At 39.0% G+C, this 18,194-nt stretch overlaps 1 protein-coding gene across 7 annotated transcripts in view; it reads right to left on the bottom strand.

Moving 5' to 3' along the window:
• The window catches only part of CTNND2 (catenin delta 2), a 690,230-nt gene that overhangs the window by 318,477 nt on the left and 353,559 nt on the right, over nucleotides 1-18,194 (bottom strand). For all 7 annotated transcript variants that reach the window (XM_087760877.1, XM_087760884.1, XM_087760869.1 and 4 more), the window contains 2 exons: nucleotides 14,013-14,047; nucleotides 13,429-13,545 (listed from right to left, as the gene is read on the bottom strand). In XM_087760877.1, coding sequence (XP_087617003.1) covers nucleotides 13,429-13,545; nucleotides 14,013-14,047 — 152 coding nt within the window. The remainder of the gene's footprint in view (nucleotides 1-13,428; nucleotides 13,546-14,012; nucleotides 14,048-18,194) is intronic.

Genomic DNA, 18,194 nt, shown 5'->3' on the forward strand with positions numbered 1-18,194 from the left:
TAGTAATGAAGAGAGTTGGAATAAAAGGGGCGTGGGGGGACAAGTGCATACTTAAAATGAAGAAATAAACGATTATACTTTATATGCTAAATCACAAGCAGCTCCCTTGTTAGGAAACAAATGCATGTCTTTAGATGAGAGGCAGCAATTCTTAAGTGAGTACACTGAAAACAAACTTGTTTTACAAAAAAGGAAAGTAATTTATATGCAACACCATGCTCCACCAGCATTAAGAGGGTTATGTTCTACTTACAAATACAGAAAAGGGCTTTAGTGTTGCTACACAACCTGTTCTTAGGTACTGGAAAATAGGGTTTGGTGGAATGCATTCAGAAATGTAGAATAAGTTCATTTTCATCCAAGAATTCTATAAATTATATATATCTGGAGAAATGATGCAAAAACTAGGCTGATACCATTATGTAAGGGAACAATACAAGGATATTCCTTCTAACTCTCTTTCTGACCTAATTACTATTGGAATGAAAGATGAACACTTTATTTCAAGAGTAAGTGAACCGGGAATAGAAAATAGTTTCATTAGATGCTGATTATCTTATGCTTTTTACACAAGATAAAAATTCTGCCATTATTGTATGAGGAAAACAGAGGTGTTGGCTAGGATTTGACATAATAAATCACTACTCCATGGGATAGCAAAGCACCACAAGTGTCCACAAAAAGCAGTAGAAAAACATAAGACCTGAAGTGCATGGAAAAAAATAAGGCCTGCATCCCACCCCGAGAGTAAATGGTTCTTTTTTGATTACTGAAAGTTTTTTTTTTTTTTTTTGACGGTCATATTGAAATCCCAGGGCAGGGGGGATAGCACCAATGTCTAATTCAGAGAGGATGCCTGATGCTACCAGGTTTCCATCTACTGCATAATGCTAATGAAGTGCCTCCAAATAAGAGGAATCCCTGTGTGATTACACTAGGACTAGAGAGGCAAATGTGATCTCCTCTTAGTGTTTGGTAGAATCATGTTTCACAACTTTGGCACTCGCAAAGTACTGCCTGGTGGTTAAAATTCACTAACTCTGCACCTGTGAGGGACAGGAAGAAAACCAGAGAGAGATAAGTAGTTCTTCCATAGCTGAGCTTAGTAAGGAAGTATTTAATGGGGAAGAATTTCTTTAGGGATAGGTAACTTTTATGGCAAAAATTTGTAGGCAATATATCATAAAGATAATAGACTTTCCAGTGAGTTTACATAAAAGTCTTCTGGAAGATAGGAAATGTGTTGCAAATATGAAATACTGGCAGACCCATGGAACAAGGTAAAATAGCAAAGCCTAAGCAATCCTGACATAATAGAGTAGCTTCAGTGTTATTTACTCAGATAGCGTATGTTTTGCTTTCTATACCGTACCACACATAGCATTACTCCAGATGTTTGTATGAAATGTAATACAGACAGGTCTTCTTTCATAAGCAATATTTGGTAATGTTTGACAGTAGGAAAAAATCTGGAGTTCCATTACGAATGAGAGAAATTACTGAAGATGCTAGAGAACAAGATCTAAAGACATGCACTGAGCAGGAATAGGTTTATACAGATTTAAGCTCGGAATACAGAAGTTGCCCTTGTCTTTGGGTCTTTTTTAATAGAAAAAGCTATCCTAAATTTAGATTAAAAACAAGGATAACCTACTACTGCAAATTTTTAAATGACCCCAAGATTAAACAACTTATTTTGTAGAAGATTAATCATCTTTTATGAAATCGCTTGCTAAATTCTGCAGGTATCGAAATCAGATAGTCTCTGAAAGAGATAATTTATCATTGGCCATTAGGATGATGTGCTTTATAGGAGCAATAGATAGAAACAACACAAGAACAAGATGGGCAGCAAGGATAATAACTAAATTACAATTCTGCACTACGGAGGACACAAGGAGGGAAAATAATATCCTCTAGCCTTCCATCTAGGGATATCTAAGGACGATCTGGAGCTCTTTTGGCAGTAAAATTTCTGCTGGCACTTGTTACGCCTCCATGAGAAGCCTCTGCCAACAAAACCTTGTCAGTGGCCTAAGGTAGACACGATGTGAATTACATGAAGAATATAAATCACTTCTTTCCACAAACAGCATGATTTGCTGATGGTGACGATGTGATTTCTGTGAAACTCTGCAGGTGGTATGCAATACTAGGAGTGGCAGAAGTCACACAATACTTCACTGTAACGGAAGTTTGCTGTCTATTAAAAGATCAGACTGTGGAACCGCAGGAGAACAGTACCTGAACTGGGCTCCTGGATGGGATTAGATACATTTCTCAATGTGACCACAAGAAGAAACCTGCGTGCAGGAGGAGGCGCTGCATGCAGCGACACAGACAGCAAGCTCCGACTCAGAAGGAACTGTCATGTTTCCATTTCCGAAACACTGAATTTTGGCATAAATAATTGTTATTTTTTAATTTGTGTTTTCATTATCAGTCTCCCATTTTGCAAAGAATAACTACATTTAAAATGGAGTGTGTGTTTTGTTTACAGAAAAAAAAGCCAAGTAAATTCAGAACATATTTTGCATGATTAAATCCTAATTTTTTGGAAGTATTTTATACCTTTGAAGACCAACTGTGAATGTCAAGTGTTCCTAGTCACCCTCTGTGCCTAGCACAGCCTAAAGCTGCTATTGATAGTATTAAACTAATGTGTTCCCTTTTTATTTCTAGGAAATAAAATCAGATGGTTACAGGCATCACACAAATATGACTCACATGGAAGCTGAATGCATTATCAGAAATAAAAAAATCAGACAAATCTCTTCTGATAAACCTAAATTAGGCTGCTGAAAAATAATAATAATAATAATAATTAAAAAAAGCACCTACCTGCTTCTGACTATAAAGCATCTAGAACAACTCACGGATATACGGATCTAATACAAAAGGCATCAGTAGATCTGTTATGCTATTATGTTGTTCTATGAACTTAACTACTAGCATGAAACAGGTTTCCTCTTCTCGTGCAAAGCAGAACTCCATTTTTTCCTGACCTTTGACAGGCTTAAATCTTGAATCTTTTCTGTCCACAAATGAAAATGGTTATTTGGTCTCTGAGGCGAGCCAGCTCAGAATGTGTTTAGCACTGCCTTGGAAGTCAATTAAGAAGTAAGTCAAAAAGGTCAAAATTTTATGACGATTTTTTTTCATCTCCCCAAAACTCCTCTGCCATAAAACAGAAAGTATGCCCTTTTGCTTCTGCTTCCTCTTTCTGTGTCCACAAATGTGCAGTACTCTCTGCTCTCATGTTGTACTCAGAAAATGCATTTCTCCATTTATAAGGCCAGAATGGTAAAAACGGAGGCAACTCCCTACTCTGTGTTATCAGAGAAGTCACAAAAATCCTGCTTCATTGAGAGCTATGTAAACTGCATGTAGCACAAAAGAAATCAAACCCAAACCCCTACCTGCCAAAATTTTCTGTTCCATATACATCATTTTACACAGGCTAACAAGCCAACTACCTCTTTTTCAAGGCTACATCTACACGCTGCTTATGCTCACAAGCTGGCACTGGCAGATCCCAGAACGATGTGGCTCTTGGCACTTCTGACTGTGCTGAGTGCGCGGGCGCTGGCATGCCACTGAGGCACGAGTAGGGCGAGTGGTTTATCAGTCTGTCGTGAGGATGTGGGTGCATTTGTTTCCTGGCCCATATTACAGACACAATATTTACTGATGTTCTTTTGCGTTGTAGGTTCGGATGCCAAAAGTCTTTCTTTGTTCTGCTCCTACAGATGCTACCATAAGTCACTGTCATTTTCTAATGAGTTTCAGTAACTGCTTCCTCTGGTAGATGAGGGAACACCTGGTTGCCTGTGCAGGATTTGTGTTTGCCACAGGCTAAGCATTACAAGCCCATCACTACCTCCTTTCCATCTTTGATGTTGCTAATAATTGTTCCTGCCTTCCTGGTCTTGACCCTCACCTTTCCATTTCTCCCCTCCATATATGTTTTACCTGCTGTTACTGCTCCTGTGTTAATCTGAGACTCACATTTTGTACTACAGTAATAAAGCTGGATTGTGGGGGGTTCTTTTCTTTAGGCAAGGATTTTAAGTCCAGGGAAGTGGTTGAGTCTCCATCCCTGGAGGTATTTAAAGAACGGATAGACGTGGTGCTCGAGGACATGGTATAGATGGACCTGGCAGTGTTAGGTTAACGGTTGGACTCGATGATCTTACGGGTCTTTTCCAACCTTGATGATTCTATGATTCTATGATTCTATGATAAGTCAGTTGCACAGCATAAAATGACACCAGGTACCAAAGTCAGATTCATGTCAGGACAAGCAAGGTCAGAGATATGAAGTAATATCATGATATCAGTATGGAATTTATATAAAAAAGCACATTTCATCATGTAGACATAACCAGAAATAAGGAAACTCCAAGAAACATGCTGCAGGTGACAGCACACTGAAACAAAAAATCAGCCTATAGGCTGCTGTACAGAAATGAAGGGAAATTAGAAATTACTTGGTTGCGGTGTTGTCATAGTGTTACCTCTGGACTCCCAACATGACACACCAATGACCAATGCGGATTTGCTTGAAGTTACGTAAGCATGTAAAAAGTGAGGATAGCAAGGTCACTTTTACACAGAAAATGTGTTTTGATTTTTTTTTTTTTTTTGCCTCTGAGGATGAATCATCATCTGTTTTGGGGACAAGACATTGAGGCTTTATTTCATGATGTGTGAGAACAGCAAAGATAAAGGAACTGGAAAAAGAAAAGATGGAATTGAAACAAGAAGGGAAGCAACAGACATAAGGATATTGTAAGACAGCAATGGGTAGTTTAGGGAAAGAAGGGACAGCAAGAAAAGGTGGGAGAGCACAGGAAAGGCAAGGGCTAGAGAGAGATACTAAGATGGCGTGAGTGTCTCTGGCTGGAGATTCCTTCCTGAGGAGAGGAAATTGCAAGTGACAGACTGTGGCAGTTTAGGTCCAACAGTAAGGGCACGTACTGGACCGTCACCTTTTGAACAGTACTTGTGCCAGTGGCTTCTAGTGCTTTCTCCCTGAGAGACCTATAAACCCCCACAGACACCCTACCAATCTACAGAAGGGCCACAGAATTGAGGTGATGGAAGCCCTGCACAGGAGGATGCCCACAGCAACCCCTGTGCCACTCCCGAGGAACCAGGGAAAGCAGAAGCTGCTTCCCTGAACGCTGATGGTTCCTTCAGCCTTCACCAGGTCTCCTGCTTGTAAACAACCACACGAGAACTTGAAGACAGGCAGTGAACCAAAGCAGAACGAGATCAACTGGACCCGAGTCACAGTCCCTAACACTCCACTGTCAGAAACCCAGGGTGGACCATGGCTGGTGAAGCAGATGCCAAAGCCTGCCAGGAATCCCGGTGGTGAGAGCCCGTACTGGGGCTCTGCTCCTAAGTTTGACTCTTTGCAGTGGTCTCCTCCTCTGCCTGCGTAAGGGGAGAGACCGACAAGGAAAACTTCACTCACGCTCTTAAAGTGAGAAGACCAACATGATGGATGCGATACGTCAGCAACAAAGACGTGCCTGTTTTACCTGGCCCTTACCATCCTGATACCTGTGATACGAGCAGAGGTGATAGAGTACTGAATGACAGTGTTTGAGCTACATCTTTTCATCTACTGCAATTCTCGGTACCTTTGAACTCTGTCTCTGACAGAGGATGAAAACAATAAAGTCCAAGCTCGGGATGCTCAGCGCTGATGGAGCATTTCCTGAGGCAGCACTAGCTGTAAACACTGATGCTGAGATGTAAGAGCTGGCTCTCGGGTCTGCGCTAGAGCCTGCTTCATATTATCAAATTTTAATGTCTTAGCAGGGTTTAGCAATGAATCTACAGAAACTTTATATGGTCAGCTATTTTGTAAAGACATTAATCTCCTGCTGAGGACTGCCCCTGGAAGTAGGTCTCGGTGTTTGCTACCAGCCAGTGGCTATTACAGTGTTAAATGACATGATAATTATTTCATGCTTACACTTAAGGTGACTAGGGACAGAAAGGGGAGAGGGATAAAGGAAAAAAACATCTTCTCTCAATTTCTCAGAAATCTAAGTGTTTAACAAATACTTCAAAAGACTGAACTTGACCCACAGTTGAGACAATTTCTGTACAGCTTTCTCTGTGAGAACATACAATGAATAACTGTGAGACCATCCTTTAACAAAAGGTGTCCACCTTTAAGAAGATTTACCCCATTACAAATTGGCAAAGATGACTTTGAAACCCCAAAGTTTTCAAGCCAAGATATCGAAAGTGCTTGTATTAGAAGAGATGGGTGGAACAGGAAGAGGCATCCATAAATATTTACCCTGAATATATTACAATACTGACAGAAGTTTCATCAACAAATCAAAATTTCCTCAGACCTCATACTCGGAGAGATTTATCTGGAGCTAAGAACTGTTGAGTCAGACAACTGCCAGGTTTGCATTAATGCAGGAGAAAGAAAGGTGGTGGGACCTGTGTTACGCACTTCTGCCACTCCTACTCCAAAGACTCCAGTCCTAAAATGAAAGAGGGGCACACACGCTTCCTAGGTGTTTTTCAGTTCTGAAAAGTACTGAAAGAGTGCATGATTTTATTAGTGTGTATGTTTACCAGGAGATCCCACAAGAACACCTCCTTTGTGTGCACAAAGAATGACTCAGCTGGATCACCCTGGCTCTCAGAGCAGATAATGAAATGGAAATAACTTCATCTATCTACAAATTGTGAGGTCCACTGATGCCAAATTTCATCTCATTGAGCATGTCAGCCATCTGACAGGTGGCAATTTCACAAAGCAAGAGCTATGGGATGGAAAACACATAAACACACATCCTTTTACACATTCATTGTGTGAATAGTGCCTTTTTGTTTCAATCCACTTTCAATATCTATGAATAAAGCAGCTGATAAAGGATGAAAATCATAAAGGTTGAACAAGGAGTGCTCTTTCAAACTGGGACATCTGCTTTCACACTGAGTAAGGAGGATCTCTCTTATTGTAAAAAAATTGCTGAAACAAAACTGAATTAAGAGAATAAAATAAGAGTTTAGCCCATCTTTTTAGCCTCAGAATTAGGCAGGTTATTTAAGTGAAAACCACATCTGTCTAATACAACAGCTATATATAATTTCATGCGACAAAAGTAATCTGTTCTTGTAACATAAGTCATTCTTCACAGGAAAAAAAATCAGCGTCTAAATGGTACTACTACCCCTTCGTGATGCATTTTGGGCAGATAGTTTCAAGTGACTAAAAGAGTTAATATATTGTAGGATTGAGTCCTCAGTGGTGAGCCATGCTTTTCCTTTCCCAGAAGGACTGAGACATCCTTAACTGCATGCATTTCTGTCAACATGTAGCTTCAGTGAAGTGCACTCTGAAATGGCATTAGCCAAGGTGACAGTGTTATTTAATCTACATTGTATTTATTCCCTTATCAGTGTGCTGAATTCTGTAATTAATCCCGAGCACCAGGACAACAGGGTCACAGATACAAATAAAAATATATTCAGAAAATTTGGGGAAAAAAATTTGTCTGGAATACTGGCAATGTCAGGTGGGAAAAAATGCACTTCCAATATAAACCACTTATTCTTAAATTGAAATTTAAAATGCAGCATTTTAAAAATACCAGACAATTGGAAGACTGATCCAAGAAGTTTTCTGATCCACGTCAACAAGAACCCTGTGGCTGCAGGCTGTGGTATTGATTTAGAAAGCAAAGAAGGAGGGTTGCCACATGAAGTGATTAAGCAAGTGAAAAATAGTGAAACTATTTCGTTTCAGTCAGAAACTTAAACACCAAAAGCTCCATAAATCCGCCCCATAATCCTTTTAAGACCGGTCTTATGCTCAGTTTGTGGTGACTGAAGCAAAGGAAATAGCATGAAAGATTTAAATATAGATACCTTAAATTAAAATTAGAGACTTCTGGATTAGGGCACATTTGAGCCTATGGTTTAAGTTAGGCAGAAAGTGCCAATGGGTTTGCTTAGTAATCTCAGCAGTCCGTCTAACCCTCATTTTCCTAATGCCATTACAGAGGGAGTAACCGTTGCCTGTCTCCACCATTGTAGCCTATAAGGATTCAATGTGGTCTGTAAGGATTCAATGAGCTCCAGCTAATTATCTCAGAAATGGTTCTGATGCTAATATCATGGCAGTCCTCTGATGTGGCATGCTAATGACCCACATGGGATAGGGGTACAGGGGAACTAGTAGGAGGGAAAGAAATACAGGGCCAGTATATTCCTCTCCTTCCACATCTATCTCACTCTTATACTACCTGTCTGTAAAATGCAAATTTACAAACGTTGGCAGGAAAAGGTAGTTTGGTCCTTAATGATTGCTCAGAGGCCTCCAGTTTCTCTGTGTCACAGAGGATGGACATCTGGGGACCTCAGGCAGTTCATCAGGACCTTTCCCACTCATCTGCAGGCCAGCCTGCGACCTTATCAAGCCTTAAGGACAAACAAACGTCCTCATCAAGCACCCTTTTCACTCAGAGAGTTGTATATCTGTGTTTACTCTCCTTTCCATCAAGCTTTCTACCTTTTCAATTGTTCTTACATGTAATGGGGGAAAAAAAAAGAAGAAACCAAAACAAAACAAAGGAGGTGTACTGACTAGGTAGTAAAAGGAATGAATCTGAAGTAGTTGTTTGATTTTGAAACAGGGGTGCAGTGATGGCAAGGGGAGGAAAAAATTGTAGTTTCCTTCATCCCCCAACTTGTCAAGCTTTCTAATCTGAACTATTAATTTTTGGTCTCCACAATACTCCACAATACTCAGCCTTCGCAAAATGTTTTTTCCACATGTCTTTCCCCACTAAATTAACCAATTCTGCCATGATAATACCCTTCCTGAGCTACAGTCACTATTCAGTACTCCTGTGTCTTATGTCTGTCCAAAACATCCCTAGTATTATCTCTGTCCTGAACTGAATTTCGCTCCCCTGCGTGTTTCCTTCCCCAGTGATTGCAGCTCCTACACTTACTGTGCATTCCTGTCTGTCTCCCGTGACTTGCTTCCCATGTCTTATATGTCATTAGCTTGGCTCTCACGTGTCTGGTCTTTCCCCTGATCCTATTTAAAGTGACAGTTATTTATCTTCATTTGTGCAAATGCAATATTTTTGAGTTCCCGTTAGAAAGAGATAACGGTGAAGGGAAGAAATCGTTTGAGAGGAGCAGCCAGCTCTGCAGTCAGCTCCAGGCTGCCACGCTGGGTGTTACAGCGATATACAGCAGCGGGGAGGATGGACCAAGTGCCCTCAGAGTGACACTGAGGGACCAGGCCTGTCCCTAGGACACACCATAGCTAATGGCTACTGCCACTAGCAGCAGCCTGTACCTGCCCAACCTCAGGGACTGAGGGCATGTGTGGACCACCATCGTTCTGCTGGTGACATCCCCACAAACACTTAGGACAGGCTGAACTCCCCTCTGACTCCACAAAAACTATGTCAGATCATGTTTGATGTAAACTGGAGTGACGCAGTGGTGACAGATCCATAGCTACGTAAAGATAAAGAGAAATCACTGCAGTACAGGGAACTGTACTGATAATAATTACTTTAAAAACAGTGATTGCTCTGCTTGCATTTCGCCAAATTAATAAAAGCTTTACATATTCATATATTTTTTTATTTGCTGAGTCACACTCAGTAGAGATAATTAGCGAGCATCTCTATTAGCAATACAGAACCCCTCCTGTGCAAGCCCCTTTCATGTGACTTGTCCCATTAGCCTTTTTCCATTGCTTTTATTTGCTACTAAAGGAACAGCACATGTGAAGTGATGTTTGGGATTAAGAGTATTATAACAGCCGCCTGCTATGTGACAACTTTTTAAAACTAATTCTGAGAAAATCAGAGTGCGTGAAACCAAATTGTAAAGATTCTGACTACAGACACACTAATCCTCTACAAAGGCAGAGCTACTGATAGATTAACTCATTAGACTAGATGCACACAGTTCAGAAAAAGCAGCTTCGGTCACATCCCTGGGCAGGCTTTCCTATGATGATTTAAAAAATCTGCCTCAACTAGACTAGAACTGCCATGGCAGGCTGGAAATGCTTTCCTCAGAGTCAGCCTTGTTACTTAAAATACAGCTATGCAGTCGAACTGCAGAAGTAAACGTAACTAAAATTGTCAAGTTAAGAGCTCAAAAGTTACGCAATGCCAAATTAAGTTGCTTTTTCTGCATCATCGCTCTTACCCTCCTTCCTTGTCTTATGGCCAGTGCACACAATGCAAAACTATTCAGTGTTTTGTAGTTGCCTCATTTTTTACCGCATGACCTCAGGCCTTCATTGAAAAATATCCAATACAAAGGAAAAAAAAATAGCACCCAGGTGGGCTATTTTATGACACTCAACGTTTACTTCAAATACATCACAAATAACGATTTTTAGAATACCTGTAAAGTGAGACATTTATATAGATCTCATTTCCTATTTGGAGGTTGAAGGAATTAAGACTGAAAGTGTCTACGAAATACAAATGCTGTGTGCAAGACACTTCAGCGTGAGTTTTAAACTTCCTTTTACAGCACGCTTCATGTATTTGAGACTCTGCTTCCACAGCGTCCAGTTACAGCTGTTTGTTCTCAGCACACCTGCGAACTCACCGGGAACACCTATCAGCGGAAGATATTTTGAATGATTTCACAACTGTAACATTAGAACTTTAGGACATGAAGGAGGGATAGAATTAAATTTTAAGTGCAAAGCTGAACCGTCAAATATGAGATTTTTGTTTTCATTTATTATGTGCGTTCTATCCATTGCTTAGAGAAGTCAGAAGTGCTCCAGATGAAATCCCCCACTAGTATGCTGTGCAATCTGAGCCTTAGCTTTGGGCTAAATGAGGCACGGACTGAAAATGCACAAAACAGGGCATGATAATAATTGTTTCATAATGCAGTCATAAGAAATTCAAATTATGTTGTACAGACAGCCTTGACTTTGGTACTTTTGACTTTGCAAACACAGTAACGTTTTAACTGTCTGATGGGTTTGTGATATTTCACTCTAAATTGAAAAAAGACCCCCGAACCAAGAAGAAAATCCAGTATGTGACATCCTAATTGCATCTATGAGTGATTAGCAGAGCTGCAACTGTTAGCTTTGGCATATATATCTGATTCTTAATTAAAACCATAAACGGGAAATAGCAATCTAGTTTCATTACAAGGTGGGCCTGGAGCAGAGGAGTATGGGGCACAACGACAAAAGGCTTCACAAATATTTCCTGACAATGAAGAAGACCAAGCTTGCAGCTCTGTGGGGAAGCCTACTCCCTTGTGAGCACATGCACCTGCCTGTTCTCTCCAAACCTATGTTTCTTAGGGACAGCTATTGTCCTGTCCATAACTCTTATCACTATTTCCTACCTCGAATGTCATTCTCATTACCTTGTTGTTCCCCCTCTTTGCACCTAACTCCTGATCCCACGAACAAACCATCGAACCAAGAAAATTCAGCTTTCAACTTTCTGACTGGATCTTCTGCTTCGACAAATTTCAGTTCCTCACCTGCTGGTCCCCCACACAATCCATCTCTATTGCACCTCTTCTCCATCACTGTTCTCCATTTGGCCATGTTCCTTATTCTCCTTCCCATCTATCTACATTCCTATTTGTGTCTTATCTTTTTGTGATACTCCCCAGAAATTTTCTTTAGTACTAGTTTTCTTCAGATACTCAGACTTCTCTCCATCTACTGTCTTCATCTTTCCCTAACATTTTTTCTTAGTTTCCATCTCTTCAGCTAGTTTCTGCCAGTCTCCCATCCAAGCCAGCCCCTCCCTGCTCCCAGTCTCCTCTATTGCCATCTACCCAGTTTCATTTTGCTATCAAACCACATTTTGAAGGCAATCCTTATCATGCTAGTCATTTAATTTGTTTCTCCTCACCCCCAAATGAATAAAAAACCAGGGCAAATTGTAAGGGTTTACACTGTTTCATCATGTTTTCCCAATTTTGTTCAGACCAAGCAACATCTTCACAGATGTTAATCACACAGATTGTGTTCAGATCAAGCAGCATCTTAACAAAAGTGTTAGTGACATTGTCAGACCAGAAATATTGTGCACATGAAAAGTGAAAAATTTTCTACTGTCCCAGGACTGTCAGCTGTGTATTTTACTGCAAATCTTTTTTTTTTAAATAATGAAAAATGTTCTGACAAATTAAAATTCTGCATATGCAATTTGCAATGCTTTCCTTTCGTCACCTGATCACCGGATTTTGGGTGATGACTTGTCATTGCTAGAGGTGCTTTGCAGAAGGCGGCTGTCACATTCCATTAGCCTTTCCAGACGAAGGGGAGATCATCCCCTTTGGTTTCGAGAAAGCTGAATTTGGGCAGCCACCTCGGAAGACATGACTCAGTCAGAGGGTACTGGGCAGCAGGGGATTTAAAAAGACAAAAATGGCTCAACTGAGCAGAGGGAAAGAGATGTAGCGGAATACTAGAGAAAACTGAAAGGCCAAGGTAGTCTCAGGAGCTGCAGTAGGAGTGAAGTGAAAGTGGGTATATATTGTGGCAGATGGGAACAGAGTATCAGATAGGAGCCTGAGGAAAAGGAAAGGAAAATAGGGAATTAACCTGCTTTTTCAGTATCTAGTGCTACATCTGATAACAGACCTGTTAACCTGTTGGAAAACTTTGTTTCAGTGTATGTGACTCCTGAGCACAAGCGTTCATAGACATCTGCTCTACAAATACGTTGAGTGGCATGTCCCTCCTTCAACATTTGCTGTTGTTTAGCCTTGATTCACTTCCCCAACAGCTGGTCCTAGCAGAGGATCTATCCACTGACTGCACAATTCTGCAAACAGAATGGCTGCTAAATGACCAGTGAGCCAACCTTTGAGACAAGACTTCAGCTTTCTTGCTACAGCTGCCATTCTCTGCATCATCTTTAAAAAAGTTCACCTAATTATTTCTGTCTGCATATCCGTTTGAAAATTTTAGTCTTAAGCAGTACCAGCTACCTGGCCAAGTGGTTACAGACAGATACCAGAATTACTCACAGCCCCACGTTTCATTTTATTACTTTTGCATACTGAAAAAGCGCTGTTTGAAAGTTACTTTGGTAGTGGTGACGCTGAAGTCTTGCGACATGACCATATAGCGTAGTACAGCAATACTGCAGTTACAAAGTGTTTTCCTTAAAATATATTCTGCATGTTTGGCTTTTTTCCCCACAAACTAGCAGTGAGATTCTCCCCATTACAAAGAAAACCAAAAATTAACTTGCAAAGGCAAGGAGGCAATTTGCCTGCTCGCAACTTCATTGTCTTCTGCCAATATCAGAAAATAATCAAGAAAAACACTGTAAGATATGCATTCAGTTTTAAAGCATGAAATGTTACAAATATGTCCGGGTTCTAGAAAACAGATTTCTAGCAACTTACTTTCACTGGCTGAGTAGTCCTGTGGATCGAGTATCCCTGATTCCTGCAGTGATCTAATACAGGAGTCCACCAGCTCCAGACCAGTGGTGAGTTCATCTTCTATATCCTTCTGACCATCTGTAATAAAATTAACAACATAAAAATGTAAAAGAAAGGCAAAGGTAAAACCAGTTACAAGACAAAACGTAAAATCTGTTACATGTGACTAAGCATTCACAGCTGATATAGGAATGGAGAACACACCAAGATCACATATTCAGAGGAGGCTGGCCATATTGAAAATTATGCCATCCTTTGAAAGCATGGCCTTGGATTAATGAGAAAGTTCAGGTCTAATCTCAAAAAAAGTCAGAGACACGTTTAGCTATGCCCCCTCTCAAAACTCTACGTTAGCCTTGGTGTTCTTTTTGTCAACCCTAACAACTTTTGCCAAATTTTGCCAGTTTTTAAGTACAGGTTTTGTACACTAGCAATGAAAAAAATATTGCATAAATAAATGCTGTTTTCCCCTCCATCTTCTTTAGGAAATAAAATCATTCTGGGAAAGAATATATATAATACATATATGTAGATAAGTACATTACCTTGTGTTTGCCAGTGAAACTGCTCTTCTGTTGAACTGAAAAGAGGGGGGAAAAAAGTGTTAATTTTTCGTGAAATGATTCAGTAGTATGCCATCAATATTCAGATCTAAATCTACTCTGAAGTAACTGATTTAAGAATAAAGGAACTGACTTAGGAATAAATAACATACTTCATATATATCAAGTATTATTTTCCATATTTTTTAATTAATGACTTGCACAGCATTCATTCAGCAGGAGGGGAGCATCTTCACTTGTTAATTAAGTAATTTAAAACATAATATAGAAACTGCCTTCTTAGTCTTCATATACAAATTACACTATTTCAAAGCAAAACCATTAAAATTCTGTAACTTTTTTGGATCCTTCTATTTATCTGATTTTCCATTTTATATAGAGAAATTTATAAATTGCTTTCTCAAGTGAACAGTTACATATGATTTCTAAAAGAAATAATGAGTATGATTCCTGGTTCTACTGATCATTATGTGCATTTTTATATTATTCAAATGTGCAGCTAAGTTAATTCAATTGGCCTACACAAGAGAGTAAATTTAGATGTGTGTGTGCTTCTGTGTACAAGCACTTAAGCAATAGAAGGTCTTAATCTTAAAATAATGAGCATGCACACTAGAGGATGGGTTAGTTAGGGTTTTTTTTTATAAAATGAACGATATATTCAAATGAATGATAAAATGAATGATATATTCAATTAGGCAATGAGTACACTTTGCTCCAAGGCATGAGCTGCTTATGCTTCAATACAGGTCTTTCTCACATGCCCAGAATACAAAAAAGATTGAAGTTACTCAGTAATAATCGTTCTTTTGATAACAGTGAACTGATAGTTACAGTCATGATTAAAACATTTTTCTGTACATTTTTACAAGATATTTATAGGGGAGAACAAAATCATCTGTTGTATCCATCAGTAAATAAACAAAGACAGAAATTATTTTAACTTTTCAAACTATACATTTATTTCTTTCTGATGTTGAGAATAAATGCTCTTTTTAATGAGTAAATGGATTTTAAATCTTAAATTGTTTTCCCTTTTCCCAACAGATGCTGGATCTCTTATGAATATGTGAGTATAGCTCCTAGTATCTATGACCAAGAATAATGTAAATGAAATTAAATGCTTCTTTTTGGAGGTCTCTTTTTACAGGAAAAGAACTTGGGTTAATTATTTATCAGATTTGATAGTGTTAAAAAAAGGATACTTGCCTAATTTACATATAGATAGTTCTAAAAGGACAACTTTTAATTTCTAGCTGGCATCAAAAGTGTCAACCTGTCAAATTCAAATCTATACATCATCATCAGTTTCCAAATATCTACCATCTGTGGTTTATACTGACTCACTGTAGAGAGATTTCATAGATTAAGAAGCTAGCACTTCGATGAGACACTCAACTAAAATGCTTGCATTCAAGTCCACTGAAGCTAATAATATTGAAGATAAACACAGCCAGAGTCCTCTGGCAAATAATAATGGCAAAGTGCTAAACTGGAAGAAATTACTTTAATTTAAATTACCTCTTCAAATGGAGCACTTGTGGGTGGTGACTAGGCACAGTGGCTCTTTTTGAAATATTACTTTTTCCAATTTTAAATTCCTTTTGCCTGATTTTCAAAACCACTAAACAACTGCAGCTTCAGCTGGCACACTGGCACTTGAGAGCGATCTTCCTTTATGGAATCCACATCATCCATAATAAGTAATATATTACTTTCCACTATACAGTCCCTCTTCCAGCATCCAGATTTCTATGGGATAGATACCACCTCAAAAGACAGAAAAAAATGTAGTATCCCAGGTGGCATTCTTGCTGGCAGAATGAATTACTAAATGTTGCTGGCTGATGTAAAAGACTGTGCCACCTCACCCAAATCAGTGAGAAAAGAAAATCAAGCCTGTGCATAAAGAGTGAATTATCATTTCCAGGAATTCCAGCTTAGCCCTTTTTAAGCAGTAAATTTGTATAAAATGTAGAAGCTCATTATTGGCATAGTACAGGTAGTAGTAAATGAATCACTAGTGGCTGATTAGTAGTGATCCCTAATATCACTAGTCTGACTTCCATAGAAACATTTTAATGTGTTCACCTTAAGAAATCTTAGATGGGAAGGTCTAAAAAAGGATTCCAATAAATTTTGACTGTATTTTGGCTTTTCCAGTTTTAGCCAGGCTTCTCCTCACAACTACTGCAATGGCCTTCTAATAAATACTGTAACTTTTATAGTCAAAGTAACAGATTCACCATTAAAATTTTAACCTAATGCTACCTTCTTATCCAACATATGGAATATGGAACAGGCTGCCCAGGGAAGCAGTTGAGTCCCCATCCCCAGAGGTATTTAAAAGACGGGTAGATGTGGTGCTTAGGGACATGGTTTAGTGGTGGACCTGGCAGTGCTGGGTTAACGGTTGGACTTGGTGCTTTTCAGGGTCTTTTCCAACCTAAATGATTCTATGATTCTATATTAAAAGTGTATTTGCTCCTACAAGGATATCAATATATTCTGGTATGAAGAGAGTGCTGTTTTCCCTAGTGAAATTCATGCTCTTTAGCTTTTGAAAGGTCCCATATAGTTGCACATTATAGTTGCCATTTCTTGGTTACAAACTGACGCCTCGGTCTTGCAGAAAAACACATGAAGTGTTTCCCTAGAAAAATCTTATTAGAATTTGACATAGTTTAAATTTAGATACCCTACTTTTTTTTTTTAATCTTAAATCTTTCTTTTTTTTTTTTTTTTGTTTTTTTTTTTAGAATGAGCTTTTCCTGCTTTTGGCCTGAAAAGGGTTCCTGACTGAAGCAACCTGACATGCCTGTGCAGGGAGCCTTTAGGCTGTCACAAAACTGTGCCAAATCTGCTTGAGTGAATAAAAATGCCTTTTTTTTTTGTTCTTTTCTTCTACGTGTTTTCCAGCTTTACAAGAGATCAGTACAATTGACTGTATACTCACATCAAATACATGAAAAGACAAAAAAAAAATTAACAGAAGTATTCTCCCTAATCAATTTTTCAGCATGTTCAGCAAAATAAAGCTTTCTGCTTTATAGTTTTTCTGAAGAAAAGGTTTTAAATTCATTATCAACCACTTTTCTGCATATTCCTATGCCTCATTATGTAAGTTTGCAAACTCTATCAACTTCAACTGAGAAAGCCGAGCAATAAAATTCTTTATTGAGAATTTCTGAACTATGGAAACCTGCATCAAACTTGAGGAGGGAGATTTTAACCAGAATTACATAATTACATTAGTACAGTATTAGAAAACAGTAGCATAAAATATTAATGAACTGAGAACTCCGGCAGGTATAATTATTAACTCCCTTAACCCAAAACCAGAAGAATAATTATGATTTATTTGCTGTATTCTTCTCCCACTATTGGTAGTCATTGCATCCTATATCTACTTCAAATTTTCTAGTACAAAGACGACAAATGTTCTACTTAATTCTGTTCGAGTGATATAAAGAATCCTGCGTCACCATTCAACTATACGGAACTTTGATTTTTCTATATTTATATTGTCTTTGGAAAATAGGATTTATTGAAGGAAAATCCCAGGGAGGCAGAGTAACTTAAGAATGAAAAGACAATGCTAAAAAACCAACGAACAAAAAACCCAACCAAACAAAAGAAGAATACTGTCGTATATTTAGTTCTGAATGTTCATCTTGAAGCTAATGAACCTATCATCTGTAAGGATGCACCACACTGTGCCTAAAACTTTAATAACCACCAACGCACGAAATATTCCAGTAAAAGTTGTTTTACCTCCCTAGGCAAGAAGGAGCAAAGTAAATATCCACCGAGTGGTCATCTTGATTCCAGCTGAACTCACACGTTCCCATTTCTGCACGCATGTAATAAGAGCACCAAAATAGTGAGAAACTTTCTATGTGTGACCTTGCATGCTAGGAGGACGAAAGGCGAATGAGCAGAGCAGGCTGCAGGGAGCTCGTTTTGGGGAACGTCACATGAATGGAGCACTCGGGGAGCTCCACCTGGCTCTGCACAGCGTGGAAAGATCAGAAGCACAAAGCGTTGCAAAAATGCAGAGTTTCTACGGTCGGCAAAGGATGTCTGACTATTACCAGCAATCTGTTTACATCAAGTTTATCCCTTTTCAGGCATGGATACAAAGATCCCAGTCTGAGCTACAGC

Source organism: Nipponia nippon, unplaced genomic scaffold (assembly GCF_047370975.1).
Source record: "Nipponia nippon isolate SJK-2023a ecotype South Korea unplaced genomic scaffold, ASM4737097v1 scaffold_1, whole genome shotgun sequence".
In the NCBI taxonomy this organism is placed as follows: domain Eukaryota; kingdom Metazoa; phylum Chordata; class Aves; order Pelecaniformes; family Threskiornithidae; genus Nipponia; species Nipponia nippon.